General features: G+C 37.4%; 1 protein-coding gene across 2 annotated transcripts in view; it reads left to right on the top strand.

Annotated features, from left to right (window-relative positions):
* Window positions 1-16,844, top strand: part of LOC128660832 (cadherin-7) — a 405,660-nt gene that overhangs the window by 322,697 nt on the left and 66,119 nt on the right. For both annotated transcript variants that reach the window (XM_053714878.1, XM_053714879.1), the window contains one exon: window positions 1,136-1,272. In XM_053714878.1, the coding sequence (XP_053570853.1) occupies window positions 1,136-1,272 (137 nt within the window). The remainder of the gene's footprint in view (window positions 1-1,135; window positions 1,273-16,844) is intronic.

Below are 16,844 nucleotides of genomic sequence, written 5' to 3'. Positions count from 1 at the left end.
CATGTGAAGTTATCTGGGAGCAGGCACTGATTGGCTAAACTGCAAGTCTGTCAAAAGAACTGAAATAAAGGGGCAGTTTGCAGTGGCTTAGATACAAGATAATCACAAAGGTTAAAAGTGTATTTATATAACTGTGCTGGTTATGCAAAACTGGGGAATGGGTAATAAAGGGATTATCTATCTTGTAAAACAATAACAATTCTGGTGTAGACTGTCCCTTGAAAATACACAATATAGCAGCCTTGTAATTGTCACCAAGGTCTTTAATCACTCTTAAGATGGAGAGGGCAAACAATGTTTAATATATTTGGATTATCTTCATGGATTTAATACAGATTTTGACTCCCTTTGACTAAAGGGAGAGCAGAGTCAAATTTAAACTTTCATGATTCAGAAAGTGCTTGCAAAGTCCAATTTACTTCTATTATCAAATTTGCTTGGTTCTCTCGATATGCATTGTTGAAGTTTACACCTAGTTAGCAGCAATACACTTCTGATAGCTTGGTGAACACATTGGAGCCGATTTATCAATGTCCGTCCGTCATTATAAGTTGTAGCGTATCATGTCCGACAGACATCGCTGAATGCAGACAGCATATGCTGTCGGTATTTAACATTGCACAAGCAGTTCTGGTGAACTGCTTGTACAATGCCGCCACCTGCAGATCGTGTCAACCCGATCGTATAGGACCGGGCAGATTGATGTCCGCAACCTCAGAGGAGGCGGACCAGTTAAGGAGCAGTGGTCTTAAATATGCTGCTTCATAACTGCTGTTTCCGGCGAGCCTGAAGTCTTGCACGGAAACAGGGGCATCAGGGGCCATTCGATCCTTGATAAATTGGTCCTATTGGGTGATCCAATTTCAAGAGGCATATATGTGCAGCCACTCACCACCAGCTATCTCCCAGTAAGGCATTGCTGCTCCAGAGACTACCTAGGTATGGTTTTCAACAGGGGATTCCAGAGAACAAAGCAAAATTGGTTACAGGAGAAAATTGTAAAGATGTTTTAAATTGCTTGTTTTTTCTAAACTATGAACAACTAATTTTTACTTCACTGTTCCTTTAAGCGTTTTGAAGAGACAGAATGATTTGTTACAAATTATTATTTATTATATATTTATTTCCACAATAGGTACTCAATTGATCGCAACACTGATTTGGAGAGATTTTTCAACATTGATGCAACCAGTGGACTTATAACAATTGCAAAATCTCTGGACAGAGAAACCAGTGCCGTTCATAATATCACTGTTTTAGCAATTGAGAGTCGTAAGTAATAAATCACCTGCATTTATGTAATACTATTTAATTGCTTGTTTATTAAAATACTAGTCGATAAGCCTACCCAGAGGGCAGTCTAATTATTTTTTAAACTACAGATGTAGAAACAACCTATTTTGTAACTGTTCTTTTATATAAATATTTAAGCTACAAGTGTATCAATACTATAATTACTATTTACTATCTTAAATATATTATTAACCCCTAAACTGCAAACCCCCCACATCACAATAAACCTAATTACCCTATTAACCCCTAGACTGCAATAAACCTAATTACCCTATTAACCCCTAAACTGCAATTCACCTAATTACCCTATTAACCCTTAAACTGAAACCCCCCACATCACAATACACCTAATTACCCTATTAACCCCTAAACCACAATACCCCCACATTGCAATAAACCTAATTACCCTAATAACCCATAAACCGCAAATCCCCCACATCACAATAAACCTTATTACCATATTAACCCGTAAACCGCAACCCCCCCACATTGCAATACACCTAACTACCCTATTAACCCCTAAACTGCAAACCCCCCACATCGCAATAAACCTAATTACTCTATTAACCCCTAAACCACAAAACCCCCACCTCACAATAAACCTAATTACCCTATTAACCCTTAAACTGCAAAAACCCCACATCACAATAAACCTAATTAACCTATTAACCCCCAAAACGCAAAACCCCAAAATCGCAATAAACCTATTTACTATATTATCTCCTAAACCGCAAAACCCCTACATTGCAATAAACCTATTTACCCTATTAAACCCTAAACCGCAAAACCCCTATATTGCAATAAACCTATTTACCCTATTAACCCCTAAACTGCAAAACCCCTACATTGCAATAAACCTATATAACTTATTAACCCTTTAAACCGCCAAAACCCACAATGCAAATAACTATTTAAATAACTAAGTACACCAACCTAACACCCCCTAACCTAACAACCCCTAACCTAACACCCCATTAAATAAACCCAAATTACTTAAACTAAAACATTCTAAAGTTACAAAAAATAAAAAGGCTAACATTACAGAAAATAAAAAAATCAAATTACCAAATTTAACAAAATTAAACCTAATCCCTATGAAAATAAAAAAGACGCCCCCCCAAATAAAAAACAACCCCTACTCTAAGAATAAACTATCAGTAGCCCTTAAAAGGGCCTTTTGCAGGGCATTGTGCCAAGATAATCAGCTCTTTTACAAAAAATATACAAAGTCCCACCCCAACATTAAACCCCCCCACCCTCCAAAATAAAAGGATCTAACACTAAAAAAAACTACCCATTACCCTGAAAAGGGCATTTGTTTGGGCATTGCCCTTAAAAAGGCATTTAGCTCTTTTACTGCCCATCCCTAATCTAAATAAAACAACCCCCCCCCCCAAAAAACTTAAAAAATCCTAAGTCTAACCCCCAGGTTGGTACTCACGGTTCCTGAAGTCCAGCGGAGAAGGTCCTGTTCCAGGCAGTGAAGTCTTCTTCCAAGCACAACCTCTTCTTCTTCCAGGAACATCCTGTGCGGAGCGGTGCTGAAGACTGAAGACCGCAGAGCTGAAGACCGGCAACCCTGGAACTGCAGACCCTCGACCGCGGAGCCATGGAGCGTGGCAGATCCTCTTCGTACAATCTCCGCCGTACACTAGTGAATTAGTGAATTCAAGGTACACGATTAAAGATGGTGTCCCTTGAATTCCTATTGGATGATTTAATTCTTCCAATTCAAATCATCCAATAGGATGAGAGCTACTAAAATCCTATTGGCTGTTAAAATCAGCCAATAGAATGAGAGCAAGTTAAATTTTATTGGCTATTCAAATCAGCCAGTAGAATTTAACTTGCTCTCATCCTTTTTTAATTTTTTGTAAACATAGTTTTTTTTATTTTTTGTAGCTTTAGAATGTATTGGTTTAGTTAATTTGGGTTTATTTAATGGGGTGTTAGGTTAGGGATTGTTAGGTTAGGGGGTGTTAGGTTAGGGCCTTTAGTTATTTAGATAGTTATTTTCGTTTTGGTATGTGGCGGTTTAAAGGGTTAATAAGTTAATTAGGTTTATTGTGATGTGGGAGTTTTGTGATTTAGGGGTTAATAGGATAAATAGGTTTATTGCGATGTGGAGGTTTTTGTGGTTTAGGGGTTTATAGGGAAATTAGCTATATAGTAATGTGGGGGTTTGCTGTTTAGGAGTTAATACTTTGTGTAGGATTTTTTTTTTGTTATATTTCATGCGGGCGGTGTTTTTTTTTTTTTTTTTAAATACTTGATGTGGGCGGTTAGTTTAAAAAAAAAAATACTTTAATGTGGGCGATTAGTTGTTGCTTTTGTAATGCTCCATTTGCCCTCTCTGCATCCCGGTGGATTCCGAAAATGGCAGGGTGGTGAAAGAATCCACCGGAGGTGAATCCAGGTGAATTATTTTGTCCTCAGGCTGCCAACATTCTATTGAGGATGCGTGCGCAACTGCCGATGGCGACGGACATTACAAACGCAATTATAGTATAGATGTACAATATGTTCTAGTATTCTTTCATTTTACAAAATACCCTTTCAAGTTTCCAAATGTTGCACATATTATGAGTTTATTGATCTTATGTTACTAAGCATCTTATTTAATTCTTTTACGGTTGACCTTTTTCACACTCCTGTACTGAATCCATCTTTTAAATTCATTTCAATTACACTTCAGTTTGTGTGCTTTTTCTGGGAGTTTGCTACATAAATGATATATATGTTTTTCAGCAGATCAATCACTTGTAGATGATAACTTTATTTTGCAAACTGCCCAAATATGGAAAAAGCCACCAAATGAAATGTAAAAACTGTGAAATAACTGTATACATAACTGTTTCATCATTATTTTCTATGGTGTATACAGTAAACTACATCATGGGAAGCTTTCGGCTAGATTACGTCTTCCCATGTCTTGCGTTAGCCTTAAAAAGCAGCGTTGAGAGGTCCCAACGCTGCTTTTTAATGCCCACTGGTATTACGAGTCTGGCAGGTACAGGTGTACCGCTCACTTTTCTTCCGCGACTCGAGCATACCGCAAATCCCCTTACGTCAATTGCGTATCCTATCTTTTCAATGGGATTTGCCTAACTTCGGTATTACGAGTCTTGGAAGAAGTGAATGGTAGACCCTCTCCTGTCAAGACTCCTACCGCATTTAAAAGTCAGTATTTAAGAGTTTTATGGGCTAACACCGTAACATAAAACTCTTAACTAAAGTGCTACAAAGTACACTAACACCCATAAACTACCTATTAACCCCAAAACTGAGGCCCCCTCACATCGCAAACACTTAAATAAATTTTTAACCCCTAATCTGCCGACCAGACATCGCCGCCACTTCAATAAATATATTAACCCCTAAACCGTTGCACTCCCGCCTCGCAAACACTAGTTAAATTTTATTAACCCCTATTCTGCCGTCCCTAACATCGCCGACACCTACCTATATATATTAACCCCTAATATGCCGCCCCTAACGTCACTGCAACTATATTAAATGTATTAACCCCTAAACCTAAGTCTAACCCTAACACCCCCCTAATTTAAATATCATTTAAATAAAACAAATTAAAATTACTACAATTAAATAAATTATTCCTATTTAAAAATAAATACTTACCTGTAAAATAAACCATAAGCTAGCTACAATATAACTAATAATTACATTGTAGCTAGCTTAGGTTTTATTTTTATTTTACAGGCAACTTTGTATTTATTTTAACTAGGTACAATAGTTTTTTAAATAGTTATTAACTATTTAATAACTACCTAGTTAAAATAAAGACAAATTTACCTGTAAAATAAATCCTAACCTAAATTGCAATTACACCTAACACTACACTATAATTAAAATAATTTCCTAAATTAACTACAATTAACTAAAATTAAATTAAATAAACTAAAGTACGAAAATAAACAAACACTAAATTACAGAAAAAATAAAATAATTACAAGAATTTTATACTAATTACACCTAATCTAATCCCCTTAATAAAATAAAAAAGCCCCCCAAAATAAAAAAATCCCTACCCTATACTAAATTACAAATAGCCCTTAAAAGGGCTTTTTGCGGGGCATTGCCCAAAAGTAATCAGCTCTTTTACCTGTAAAAAAAATACAATACCCCCCCAACATTAAAACCCACCACCCACACACCCAACCCTACTCTAAAACCCATCCAATCCCCCCTTAATAAAACCTAACACTACCCACTTGAAGATCACCCTACCTTGAGACGTCTTAACCCAACTGGGCAGAAGTGGTCCTCCAGAGGGGAACAAGTCTTCATCCGATCCGGGCAGAAGAGGACCTCCAGACAGCAGAAGTCTTCATCCAGGCGGCATCTTCTATCTTCATCCATCCGACGAGAAGCGGCTCCATCTTGAAGACATCCGACACGGAGCATCCATCCATCCAGACCGACGACTACCCGACGAATGATGGTTTCTTTAAATGATGTCATCCAAGATGGCGTCCCTTGAATTCAGATTGGCTGATAGGATTCTATCAGCCAATCGGAATTAAGGTAGGACAAATCCTATTGGCTGATGCAATCAGCCAATAGGATTGAAGTTTAATCCTATTGGCTGATGCAATCAGCCAATAGGATTGAGCTCGCATTCTATTGATTGTTCCAATCAGCCAATAGAATGCAAGCTCAATCCTATTGGCTGATTGCATCAGCCAATATGATTTTTCCTACCTTAATTCTGATTGACTGATAGAATCCTATCAGCCAAACGGAATTCAAGAGAAGCCATCTTGGATGACTTCATTTAAAGGAACCGTTATTCGTCGGGTAGTCGTTGGTCTGGATGGATGCTCCGTGTCGGATGTCTTCAAGATGGAGGTAATTAATTTAATTATAGTGTAGTGTTAGGTGTAATTGTAACTTAGGTTAGGTTTTATTTTACAGGTAAATTTGTACTTATTTTATCTAGGTAGTTATTAAATAGCTAATAACTATTTAATAACTATTGTACCTAGTTAAAATAAATACAAACTTGCCTGTAAAATAAAAATAAATCCTAAAATAGCTACAATGTAACTATTAGTTATAGTGTAGCTAGCTTAGAGTTTATTTTACAGGTAAGTATTTAGTTTTAAATAGGAATAATTAAGTTAATTGTAGTAATTTTATTTAGATTATTTTAAATTATATTTAAATTAGGGGGGGTTTAGGGTTAGGGTTAGACTTAGGTTTAGGGGTTAATATATTTATTTTAGTGGCGGTGACATTGGGGACGGCAGATTAGGGGTTAATAAATAAAATGTAGGGTTTGGCGATGTTGGGGGCAGCAGCTTAGGGGTTCATTAGTATAATGTAGGTGGCGGCGGGGTCCGGAGCGGCAGATTAGGGGTTAATAATATAATGAAGGTGTCGGGCGGCAGATTAGGGGTTAATAAGTGTAAGATTAGGGGTGTTTAGACTCGGGGTTCATATTAGGGTGTTAGGTGTAGACATAAATTTACTTTCCCCATAGAAATCAATGGGCTGCGTTAGGAGCTGAATGCTGCTTTTTTGCAGGGGTTTTTTCAGCAGATTCTGCCCCATTGATTCCTATGGGGAAATCGTGTACATGCACGTTTAGCCAGCTCACTGCTACCATAAGCAGCGCTGGTATTACAGTGAGATGTGGAGCTAAATTTTGCTCTTTCTGCTCACTTTTTAGAGGCTAACGCCGGGTTGAAAAAAACCCGTAATACCAGCGTTGTCTGTAGGTGAGCGGTGAGCTGAAACTACTCGTTAGCACCGCACCCCTTTTACCGCAAAACTTGTTACCGCAAAAATCTCACTGATTATTTCTTAAATATTTTAAACAAACGTTCTACACTTCTAAATTTAGCATCAGTTCACCTACCTAAAACACCAAATATTTAGGTTTTTAAACTTGTTATTCAAAACAATTTACTAATTTAAGATTAGAAGATACAATTATTTGTAAATTACACAATCTTCAATTTACTCAGAAAATTTAAAAAATTAAAATGCCACAAAATGCTTTGAACTCATTTTGACAATGTTTCATGTTTCTTGTTGTACCTCTTGAATCTTCACAATATTAGCAATCTAGCCAAATTGGCTGTACATTTATAAATGCAGTGAACCAGTCAGTTGCTTCTTGTTTGCTGTCAGTTTTTGAAGTTTTTGTTGTGACTATGGGGCCTATCTATCAAGCTCCGAATGGAGCTTGATGCCCCGTGTTTCTGGTGAGCCTGCAGACTCGCCAGAAACAGCAGTTATGAAGCAGTGGTCACAAAGACCGCTGCTCCATAACCTGTCCGCCTGCTCTGAGCAGGCGGACAGACATCACCGGAAATCAACCCGATCGAATACGATCGGGTTGATTGACCCCCCATTGGCCGCGAGTCTGCAGGGGGCAGCGTTGCGCCAGCAGCTCTTGTGAGCTGCTGGTGCATTGCTGAATACGGCGAGCGTATTGCTCGCAGTATTCAGCGAGTTCTGGCGGACCTGATCCGCACTGTCGGATCAGGTCTGCCAGACTATGATAAATAGAGGCCAATATTACTTACAAGGACTATTTCTCTCACCAGAGGTTAACCTAGGTATTGGCTGTTATCTAAATAGTTGTGTCCATCTCCTGACAACAGTGTGTTTGCTAGTCATGCAATACTTATTACCACTATGCTTTGTTCTAATGTTTGCTACATTTAAGTCTAGATTACAAGTGGCACAGAATATATATTTTTTGGATTGTGAAAACTCTGCTAGGATTTTAATTTTGCGCTTGTCTGGTTGCGTTCATATTACAAGTTCCAAAAAAACTAGCGTTAACTCTAATAGCGTGAAAAATCTAACAAGTTTTGGCTTGCAGGCGGACAGACATCACCGGACATCACCGGAAATCAACCCGTTCGAATGCGATCGGGTTGATTGACACCACCCTGCTGGCAGCCCATTGGCCGCGAGTCTGCAGGGGAGCGGCGTTGCACCAGCAGCTCTTGTGAGCTGCTGGTGCAATGCTGAATACGGCGACAGTCCGCCTGCAAGTTTTGGCTTGCATTCATTCCCCCATAGAAATCAATGGAGGAAAAAAAGTGGGAAAAAAACAAATTAACACAGTTTGCACCTCACTTGTAATATTAGTGTCAATATCTTGTTAATAGAATATGTAGAGTGGACTTATTGCTTCAAATAGTTTGAGCCCAAACCTCAGTTTCTTTTCATTAAAAGATGTTTAATTTAGTTAGAGTAACTTGTCTACATATGACCAGGACTAGTGAGCTATATTATAATTAAAGGGGCAGTCTAGGTAAAATTAAATTTTCATGATTCAGATAGGGCAAGGGATTTTAAACAACTTTCCAATTTATTTTTATCATCAAATTTGCTTTGTTCTCTTGGTATTTTTTGTTGAACCTAAACCTAGGTAGGTTCATATGGTAATTTCTAAGCTGTTGAACTGCCTCTTATCTCAGTGCATCTTGACAGTTTTTCACAGTTAGACACTGCTAGTTAATATTTTTCATATAGATAACATTGTGCTCACTCTCATGGAGTTATTTATAAGTCAGTAGTGATTGGCTAAAATGCAAGCCTGTCAAAAGAATGAAAATAAGGAGGCAATCTTCAGAGGCTTAGATACAAGCTAATCACAGAGATAAAAAGTATATTAATATAACTGTTCGTTAAGCAAAACAGGGGAATGGGTAAGTAAAGGGATTATCTATCTTTCTAAACAATACAAATTCTGGAGTAGACTGTCCCTTTAAGTTGCACTATTTTTTTTCTTCATGTAAAACTTACTCCTCTTGCAAAGTAAACATTTAGGGCAAGGTTACAAGTTGCACGGAAATCCCATACAAGTGGCAATCAATTTCCATTGCGCAAATATTACGGGGTTGATCCGATAAAAATCGTCGCCCACAAAAGTCGGTGATGCCAATATTTGCGCGGGTTTGGTATCCTATATACGGCCTAACCTAGAAGTTACGCGCGTATATTTCTGCCGTCGCCCGTAGTTTTTCGGGCCATAGGCAGGTATACCAAACCCGCGCAATTTGGTATCCAATATACAGCGTAAGGACTTACGTGGCGAAAATGGAGAAATCTTACTCCATTTTCACCTCGCCACAAAAAGCAGCCGTAAGAAGCCTTACGCTGACTATTGGAGCCCCGTAACTCCCTAAACTGGCTGCTAAAATAAACCTAACACCTAACGCATGCGCAATGTCTATCTCCCTGTCAACCGCGATCTTCTAAAATAAACCTAACACCTAACGCATGCGCAATGTCTATCTCCCTGTCAACCGCGATCCCCCGCCGCAATCCCTAATAAAGTATTTAACCCCTAAACCGCCACCATCTACATAAACTAACCCCCTACTGTGAGCCCCTAAAACCGCGACCATCTAACTGATCTATCCCCTAATGTGAACCCCTAAAACCGCCACCATCTAACTGATCTATCCCCTAATGTGAACCCCTTACACCGCCGCCATCTATATTAAAATTATTAACCCCTAATTTAATCTACCTACCCCGCCGCCAGCTATATTATCTATATTAACCCTAAGTATATTATAGTTAATATAGTTATTACATTATATATATTAACTATATTAACCCTAATTATATTAGGGTTAATATAGTTAATATAGTTACTATAGTATTTATATAAACTATATTAACTCTATCTAACCCTAACACCCCTAACTAAATTCTTATTAAATAAATCTAATTCATATTATAAACTAAAATATTCCTATTTAAATCTAAATACTTACCTATAAAATAAACCCTAAGATAGCTACAATGTAATTAATAATTACATTATAGCTATGTTAGGGTTTATATTTATTTTACAGGTAAATTGTTAATTATTTTAACTAGGTATAATAGCTATTAAATAGTTATTAACTATTTAATAGCTACCTAGATAAAATAATTACCCAGTTACCTGTAAAATAAATCCTAACCTAAGTTACAAATACACCTACACTATCAATAAATTAAATAAACTACAAATATCTATCTAAAAATACAATTAAATAAACTAAACTAAATTACAAAAACAAACAAACACTAAATTACAAAAAATAAAAAAAAGATTACAAGATTTTTAAGCTAATTACACCTATTCAAAGCCCCCTAATAAAATAATAAAGCCCCCCAAAATAAAAAAATTCCCTACCCTATTCTAAATTAAAACAAGTTCAAAGCTCTTTTACCTTACCAGCCCTTAAAAGGGCCTTTTGTGGGGGCATGCCCCAAAGAAAACTGCTCTTTTGCCTGCAAAAAAAAACACAATACCACCCCCCAACATTACAACCCACCACCCACATACCCCTAATCTAACCCAAACCCCCCTTAAATAAACCTAACACTACCCCCCCTGAAGATCTCCCTACCTTGTATTCACCCCGCCGGGCAGAACTCCTCATCCGATCCGGGCGATGTGTTCCAGCAAGCGGCAGTGAAGTCTTCTTCCATCCGGGCGATGTCTTGAAGCAAGCGGCAGAGAGTCTTCTTCCATCGGCGACGTCTTCAAGCAAATCGGCATCTTCAATCTTCTTACTTCGCTCCTCCGCCGTGGAGCATCCTTCCGGCACAACGACTTCCCGACGAATCAGGTTCCTTTAAATGATGTCATCCAAGATGGCGTCCGTCAAATTCCGATTGGCTGATAGGATTCTATCAGCCAATCGGAATTAAGGTAGAAAAATCTGATTGGCTGATTGAATCAGCCAATCAGATTCAAGTTCAATCTGATTGGCTGATTGGTTCAGCCAATCGGATTGAACTTGAATCTGATTGGCTGATTCAATCAGCCAATCAGATTTTTCTACCTTAATTCCGATTGGCTGATAGAATCCTATCAGCCAATCGGAATTCGACGGACGCCATCTTGGATGACATCATTTAAAGGAACCTCATTTGTCGGGAAGTCGTCATGCCGGAAGGATGCTCCGCGGCGGAGGAGCGAAGTAAAAAGATTAAAGATGCCGATTTGCTTGAAGACGTCGCCGATGGAAGAAGACTCTCTGCTGCTTGCTTCAAGACATCGCTCGGATGGAAGAAGACTTCACTGCTGCTTGCTGGAACACATCGCCCGGATCGGATGAGGAGTTCTGCCCGGCGGGTGAATACAAGGTAGGGAGATCTTCAGGGGGGGTAGTGTTAGGTTTATTTAAGGGGGGTTTGGGTTAGATTAGGGGTATGTGGGTGGTGGGTTGTAATATTGGGGGGTGGTATTGTGGTTTTTTTTTTGCAGGCAAAAGAGCAGTTTTCTTTGGGGCATGCCCCCACAAAAGGCCCTTTTAAGGGCTGGTAAGGTAAAAGAGCTTTGAACTTGTTTTAATTTAGAATAGGGTAGGGAATTTTTTTATTTTGGGGGGCTTTATTATTTTATTAGGGGGCTTAGAATAGGTGTAATTATCTTAAAAATCTTGTAATCTTTTTTTTATTTTTTGTAATTTAGTGTTTTGTTTTTTTTGTAATTTAGTTTAGTTTATTTAATTGTATTTTTAGATAGATATTAGTAGTTTAATTTATTGATAGTGTAGGTGTATTTGTAACTTAGGTTAGGATTTATTTTACAGGTAATTGGGTAATTATTTTAACTAGGTAGCTATTAAATAGTTAATAACTATTTAATAGCTATTATACCTAGTTAAAATAATTAACAATTTACCTGTAAAATAAATATAAACCCTAACATAGCTATAATGTAATTATTAATTACATTGTAGCTATCTTAGGGTTTATTTTATAGGTAAGTATTTAGATTTAAATAGGAATATTTTAATTAATAATATTAATATTAGATTTATTTTAATAAGAGTTTAGTTAGGATGTTAGAGTTAGATAGGGTTATTATACTTAATATATATATAATATAATAACGATATTAACTATATTAACCCTAATATAATTAGGGTTAATATAGTTAATATATATAATATAATAACTATATTAACTATATTAACCCTAATATAATTAGGGTTAATATAGTTAATATAGCTGGCGGCGGTGTAGGGGGATTAGATTAGGGGTTAATACATTTATTATAGGTGGCCGCGGTGTAGGGGGATGTAGATTGTAGGCAAAAGAGCAGTTTACTTTGTGACAAAGCCCCGCCAAAAGCCCTTTTAAGGGCTGGCAAAAGAGCTGTTACTTTGGGGCATGCCCCGCAAAAAGCCCTTTTAAGGGCTGGCAAAAGAGCTGTTACTTTGGGGCAATGCCACGCAAAAAGCCCTTTTCAGGGCTATTTGTAGGGTTAGACTTAGGTTTAGTGGTAGGGATAGTTTAGTATTTTAGGGGTTAAATAATTTAATATAGATGGCGGCGGGGTAGGGCGATTAGATTAGGGGTTAATAATTTTAAAATAGCGGCGGGGTAGGGGCTCACTTTAGGGGGTAGGTAAGGTAGATGGCGGCGGTGTTAGGGGCTCACTTTAGGGGGTTATAGATTTAATATAGCTGGCGGCGGTTTAAGGGTTAATAACTTTATTAGGTAGCGGCGGGCTCCGGGAGCGGCGGTTTAGGGGTTAATACATATTTTATTGTTAGGATAGTGAGGGGGGATAGCGGATAGAGGGTTAAACGTGTCGGGCTATGTTAGGGAGGCGTGTTAGACAGTGCGGGTGATTTAGACTTTAGTCAGGTTTTGTAGGCGCCGGCAGTTTCTAACGTGCCGCAAGTCACTGGCGACGCCAGAAATTTGTACTTGCGCAGATTTCTGGACATCGCTGGTTTGTCAGACTTACGGCACGTTAGCATCTGACGGCGACATATATGGGATAGCTCGAGTTGCGAGCTGAAACTGCGGGCGACGCGGGTTCCCTCGCTTGCGCCGCAAACTACGATCTATATCGGATCGCGCCCTGCAAGTCTTAAAAGATTGTGACATAAAAAAAAATATCACTCACAAAAGTTATAAGTGCTCAAAGAGGCAAGATCTTGGGTGTTAGAAAAAAAAAGCAGCTATAGGGATTTTAGGGATATATTGGTATATATACACATACATAGAGAAACATGGATTTTTATGTATACAGATATGTTTAAATATGGAGATAATGAAAATATTTCACATTACAATCTTATGCACAATAAACAATATCTCAGAGGAAGTTTTAAAGAGCTATTCGCATATAGATCTTGAGATATCTAGACATATAATATTCATATACATATCTCACAATAAATAGATATATCAGTCCAAAAATGATCACATATATAATTATTTATTTAGAAATAAATAGAACATATTCTGTTAAGAAAAAAATCTCGCAATATGAAATAATTGTATTTTCATGTACACTTTTCGAGGAGTCATGGGCTTTCCACAACAAATTAGGGTTTAGCGTTTTTTTTTCTATTTGTCTTCTCCATTGACTTCTATGGGGGAATACGTGAATGTACATACAATTTGGCATTTTGGATTACATGGGTTAACGGGCACACAAAATACGTTATTTTGCAACTTGCAACCTCACATGCAAAAAAAAACATAACGCGACAGAGTTTTCGCAACTGAGTAAAACATATTTTCCTTGATGTAAAGACAATGGGGGGTAGTTATCAACGTGTCAACTTTCCTGCCTTCGCCGGCCCAATACACCCGCCTAAGCTCGCCTACCATCGCCGCCGTGGACCTGAAAAAATTCGCCTAAGTTATCAATAAATCTGTCAAAAAGCCGTGCACCAAGTACGGGGCGATGAGCAGCGGATTGTGAGGGTTATCACTCATCCGATCTCGCTGCTCTTCGGCTTTTTTACAGCTTTATTGCTAGCCTGTCACTAAGCACCCACACTAACTACACTGTTCTACCCCCTATACCGGTGCCCACGGAGCCCCCCGCAACTCAATAAAGTTACTAACCCCTAAACCGCCTCTCCTAGACCCCGCCGCAACTCTTATAAATGTAATAACCCCTAAACCGCCGCTCCCGGACACCGCCGCAACCTACATTATACCTATTAACCCCTATCCTGCCCCCCCTATACCGCAGCCCTCTATAATAAAGTTATTAACCCCTATCCTGCTGATCCCGCACCTCGCCGCAACTAAATAAATAGTTTAACCCCTAAACTGCCGCTCCCGGACCCTGACGCAACCTATATTAAACTTAATAACCCCTAATCTGCCCCCTACACCGTCGCCACCTATAATAAATGTATTAACCCTTATCCTGCCCCCCCTACACCGCCGCCACTGTAATAAATTTATTAACCCCTAAACCTAAGTCTAACACTAACCCTAACACTCCCCCTAACTTAAATATTAATTAAATAAATCTAAATAATATTTCTATTATTAACTAAATTAATCCTATTTAAAACTAAATGCTTACCTTTAAAATAAACCCTAATATAGCAACAATATAAATAATAATTTTATTGTAGCTATCTTAATATTTATTTTTATTTTATAGGTAACTTTCAATTTATTTTAACTAGGTACAATAGCTATTAAATAGTTATTAACTATTTAATAGCTACCTAGCTAAGATAAAGAGAAATTTACCTGTAAAATAAAAACTAACCTAAGTTACAATTACACCTAACACTACACTATACTTTAATAAATTATTTCTATTTAAAACTAAATACTTACCTGTAAAATAAACCCTGAGATAACTACAATGTAATTAATATTTACATTGTAGCTATTTTAGGATTTATATTTATTTTACAGGTAACTTGGTATTTATTTTAGCTAGTTAGAATAGTTATTAAATATTTAATAACTACCTAGCTAAAAGAAATACAAAATTACCTGTAAAATAAATCCTAACCTAAGTTACAATTAAACCTAACACTACACTATCATTACATTAATTAAATAAATTAACTACAAATAACTACAATTAAATACAATTACATAAACTAACTAAAGTACAACAAATAAAAAAAGCTAAGTTACAAAAAATAAAAAAAATAAGTTACAAACATTTAACAAATATTACAACAATTTTAAGCTAATTACACCTAATCTAAGCCCCCTAATAAAATAACAAAGCCCCCCAAAATAAAAAAATTCCCTACCCTATTCTACATTAAAAAAGTTCAAAGCTCTTTTACCTTACCAGCCCTTAAAAGGGCCTTTTGTGGGGCATGCCCCAAAGAAAACTGCTCTTTTGCCTGTAAAAGAAAAATACAACCCCCCAACATTAAAACCCACCACCCACATACCCCTAATCTAACCCAAACCTCCCTTAAAAAAAACCTAACACTAATCCCCTGAAGATCATCCTACCTTGAGTCGTCTTCACTCAGCCGAGCCACCGATGGAACTGAAGAGGAGATCCGGAGCGGCAGAAGTGATCCTCCAAGGGGCGCTAAAGAAGTCTTCCATCCGATGAAGTGATCCTCCAGGCGGCGCTGAAGAAGTCTTCCATTCGGGCAATGTCATCTTCCAGGTGGTGCTGAAGAAGTCTTCCATCCGGGCGATGTCATCTTCCAAGCGGCGCTGAAGAAGTCTTCCATCTGGGCGATGTCATCTTCCAAGCAGGGTCGTCAATCTTCTTATTCAGGATCCATCTTCATTCCGCCGACACGGAACATACTTCTTTCCCGACGGACTACCGACGAATGAAGGCTCCTTTAAGGGACGTCATCCAAGATGGCGTCCCTTCAATTCCGATAGGATTCTATCAGCCAATCGGAATTAAGTTAGGAAAAATCTGATTGTCTGATTGAATTAGCCAATCAGATTCAAGTTTAATCCGATTGGCTGATTGGATCAGCCTTGTATATATATTGTCTTTCTTAGATTTATTGCTATTTATGTACTTAAAGAAACTTTTAGGGTTAGATTTAGAATCCTTTGCAATTAATTTTTCATTTTCAATTTTAGCTAATTTGATTGCTTTTTTGCATGCTTTGTTACATTCCTTATAAATATGGAATTTTGAGTCTGTACTATTTTCTTTGAATAAATTAAATGCCCTACATGTTTTCCTAATTTCTCTAAACACATTTATATTCAGCCACATTGGCTTGGATTTTTTATTTTTATTTTTATAACCATATGGTATTTGTTGATATGTATATTTATTTAACAAAGTTTTAAATGTTACCCATTAATCCTCTGTATTTTTATTAGAGAATACTTTATGTTATTTAATGATTTCCTTAAATCGTTGAATTTTGCTTTCTTAAAATTAAAAGTCTTTGTTAAACCTTTAAGACACTGCTTATGAAAAGATATTTCAAATGTGGCCATGTTATGATCACTGTTACCCAAATGTTCTTTGACTTCAATGTTTGATATTATATCTGTATTATTAGATAGCAGTAAATACAATATAGCGTTACTCCTAGTTGGCTCCTCTATTAATTGTGACAAGAAGTTATCCCTGAGAACATTTATAAATCTATCCCCATTAGCTGAATTACTAGTTTCATTGGCCCAGTTTATATTAGGGTAGTTAAAATCTCCTATAATTACAGCACTGTTATTATCAGCCTTACCTATTTGTATTAGTTGTTGAGTTTCATCCAGGTCACTAATGTTGGGGGGCTTGTAGCATGTTCCGAGTAATATTTTCTTTAGGATTTTTCCCC

This window comes from Bombina bombina, chromosome 5 (genome assembly GCF_027579735.1).
Source record: "Bombina bombina isolate aBomBom1 chromosome 5, aBomBom1.pri, whole genome shotgun sequence".
Taxonomy (NCBI): domain Eukaryota; kingdom Metazoa; phylum Chordata; class Amphibia; order Anura; family Bombinatoridae; genus Bombina; species Bombina bombina.
This window is presented reverse-complemented; position numbering and strand designations above follow the sequence as displayed.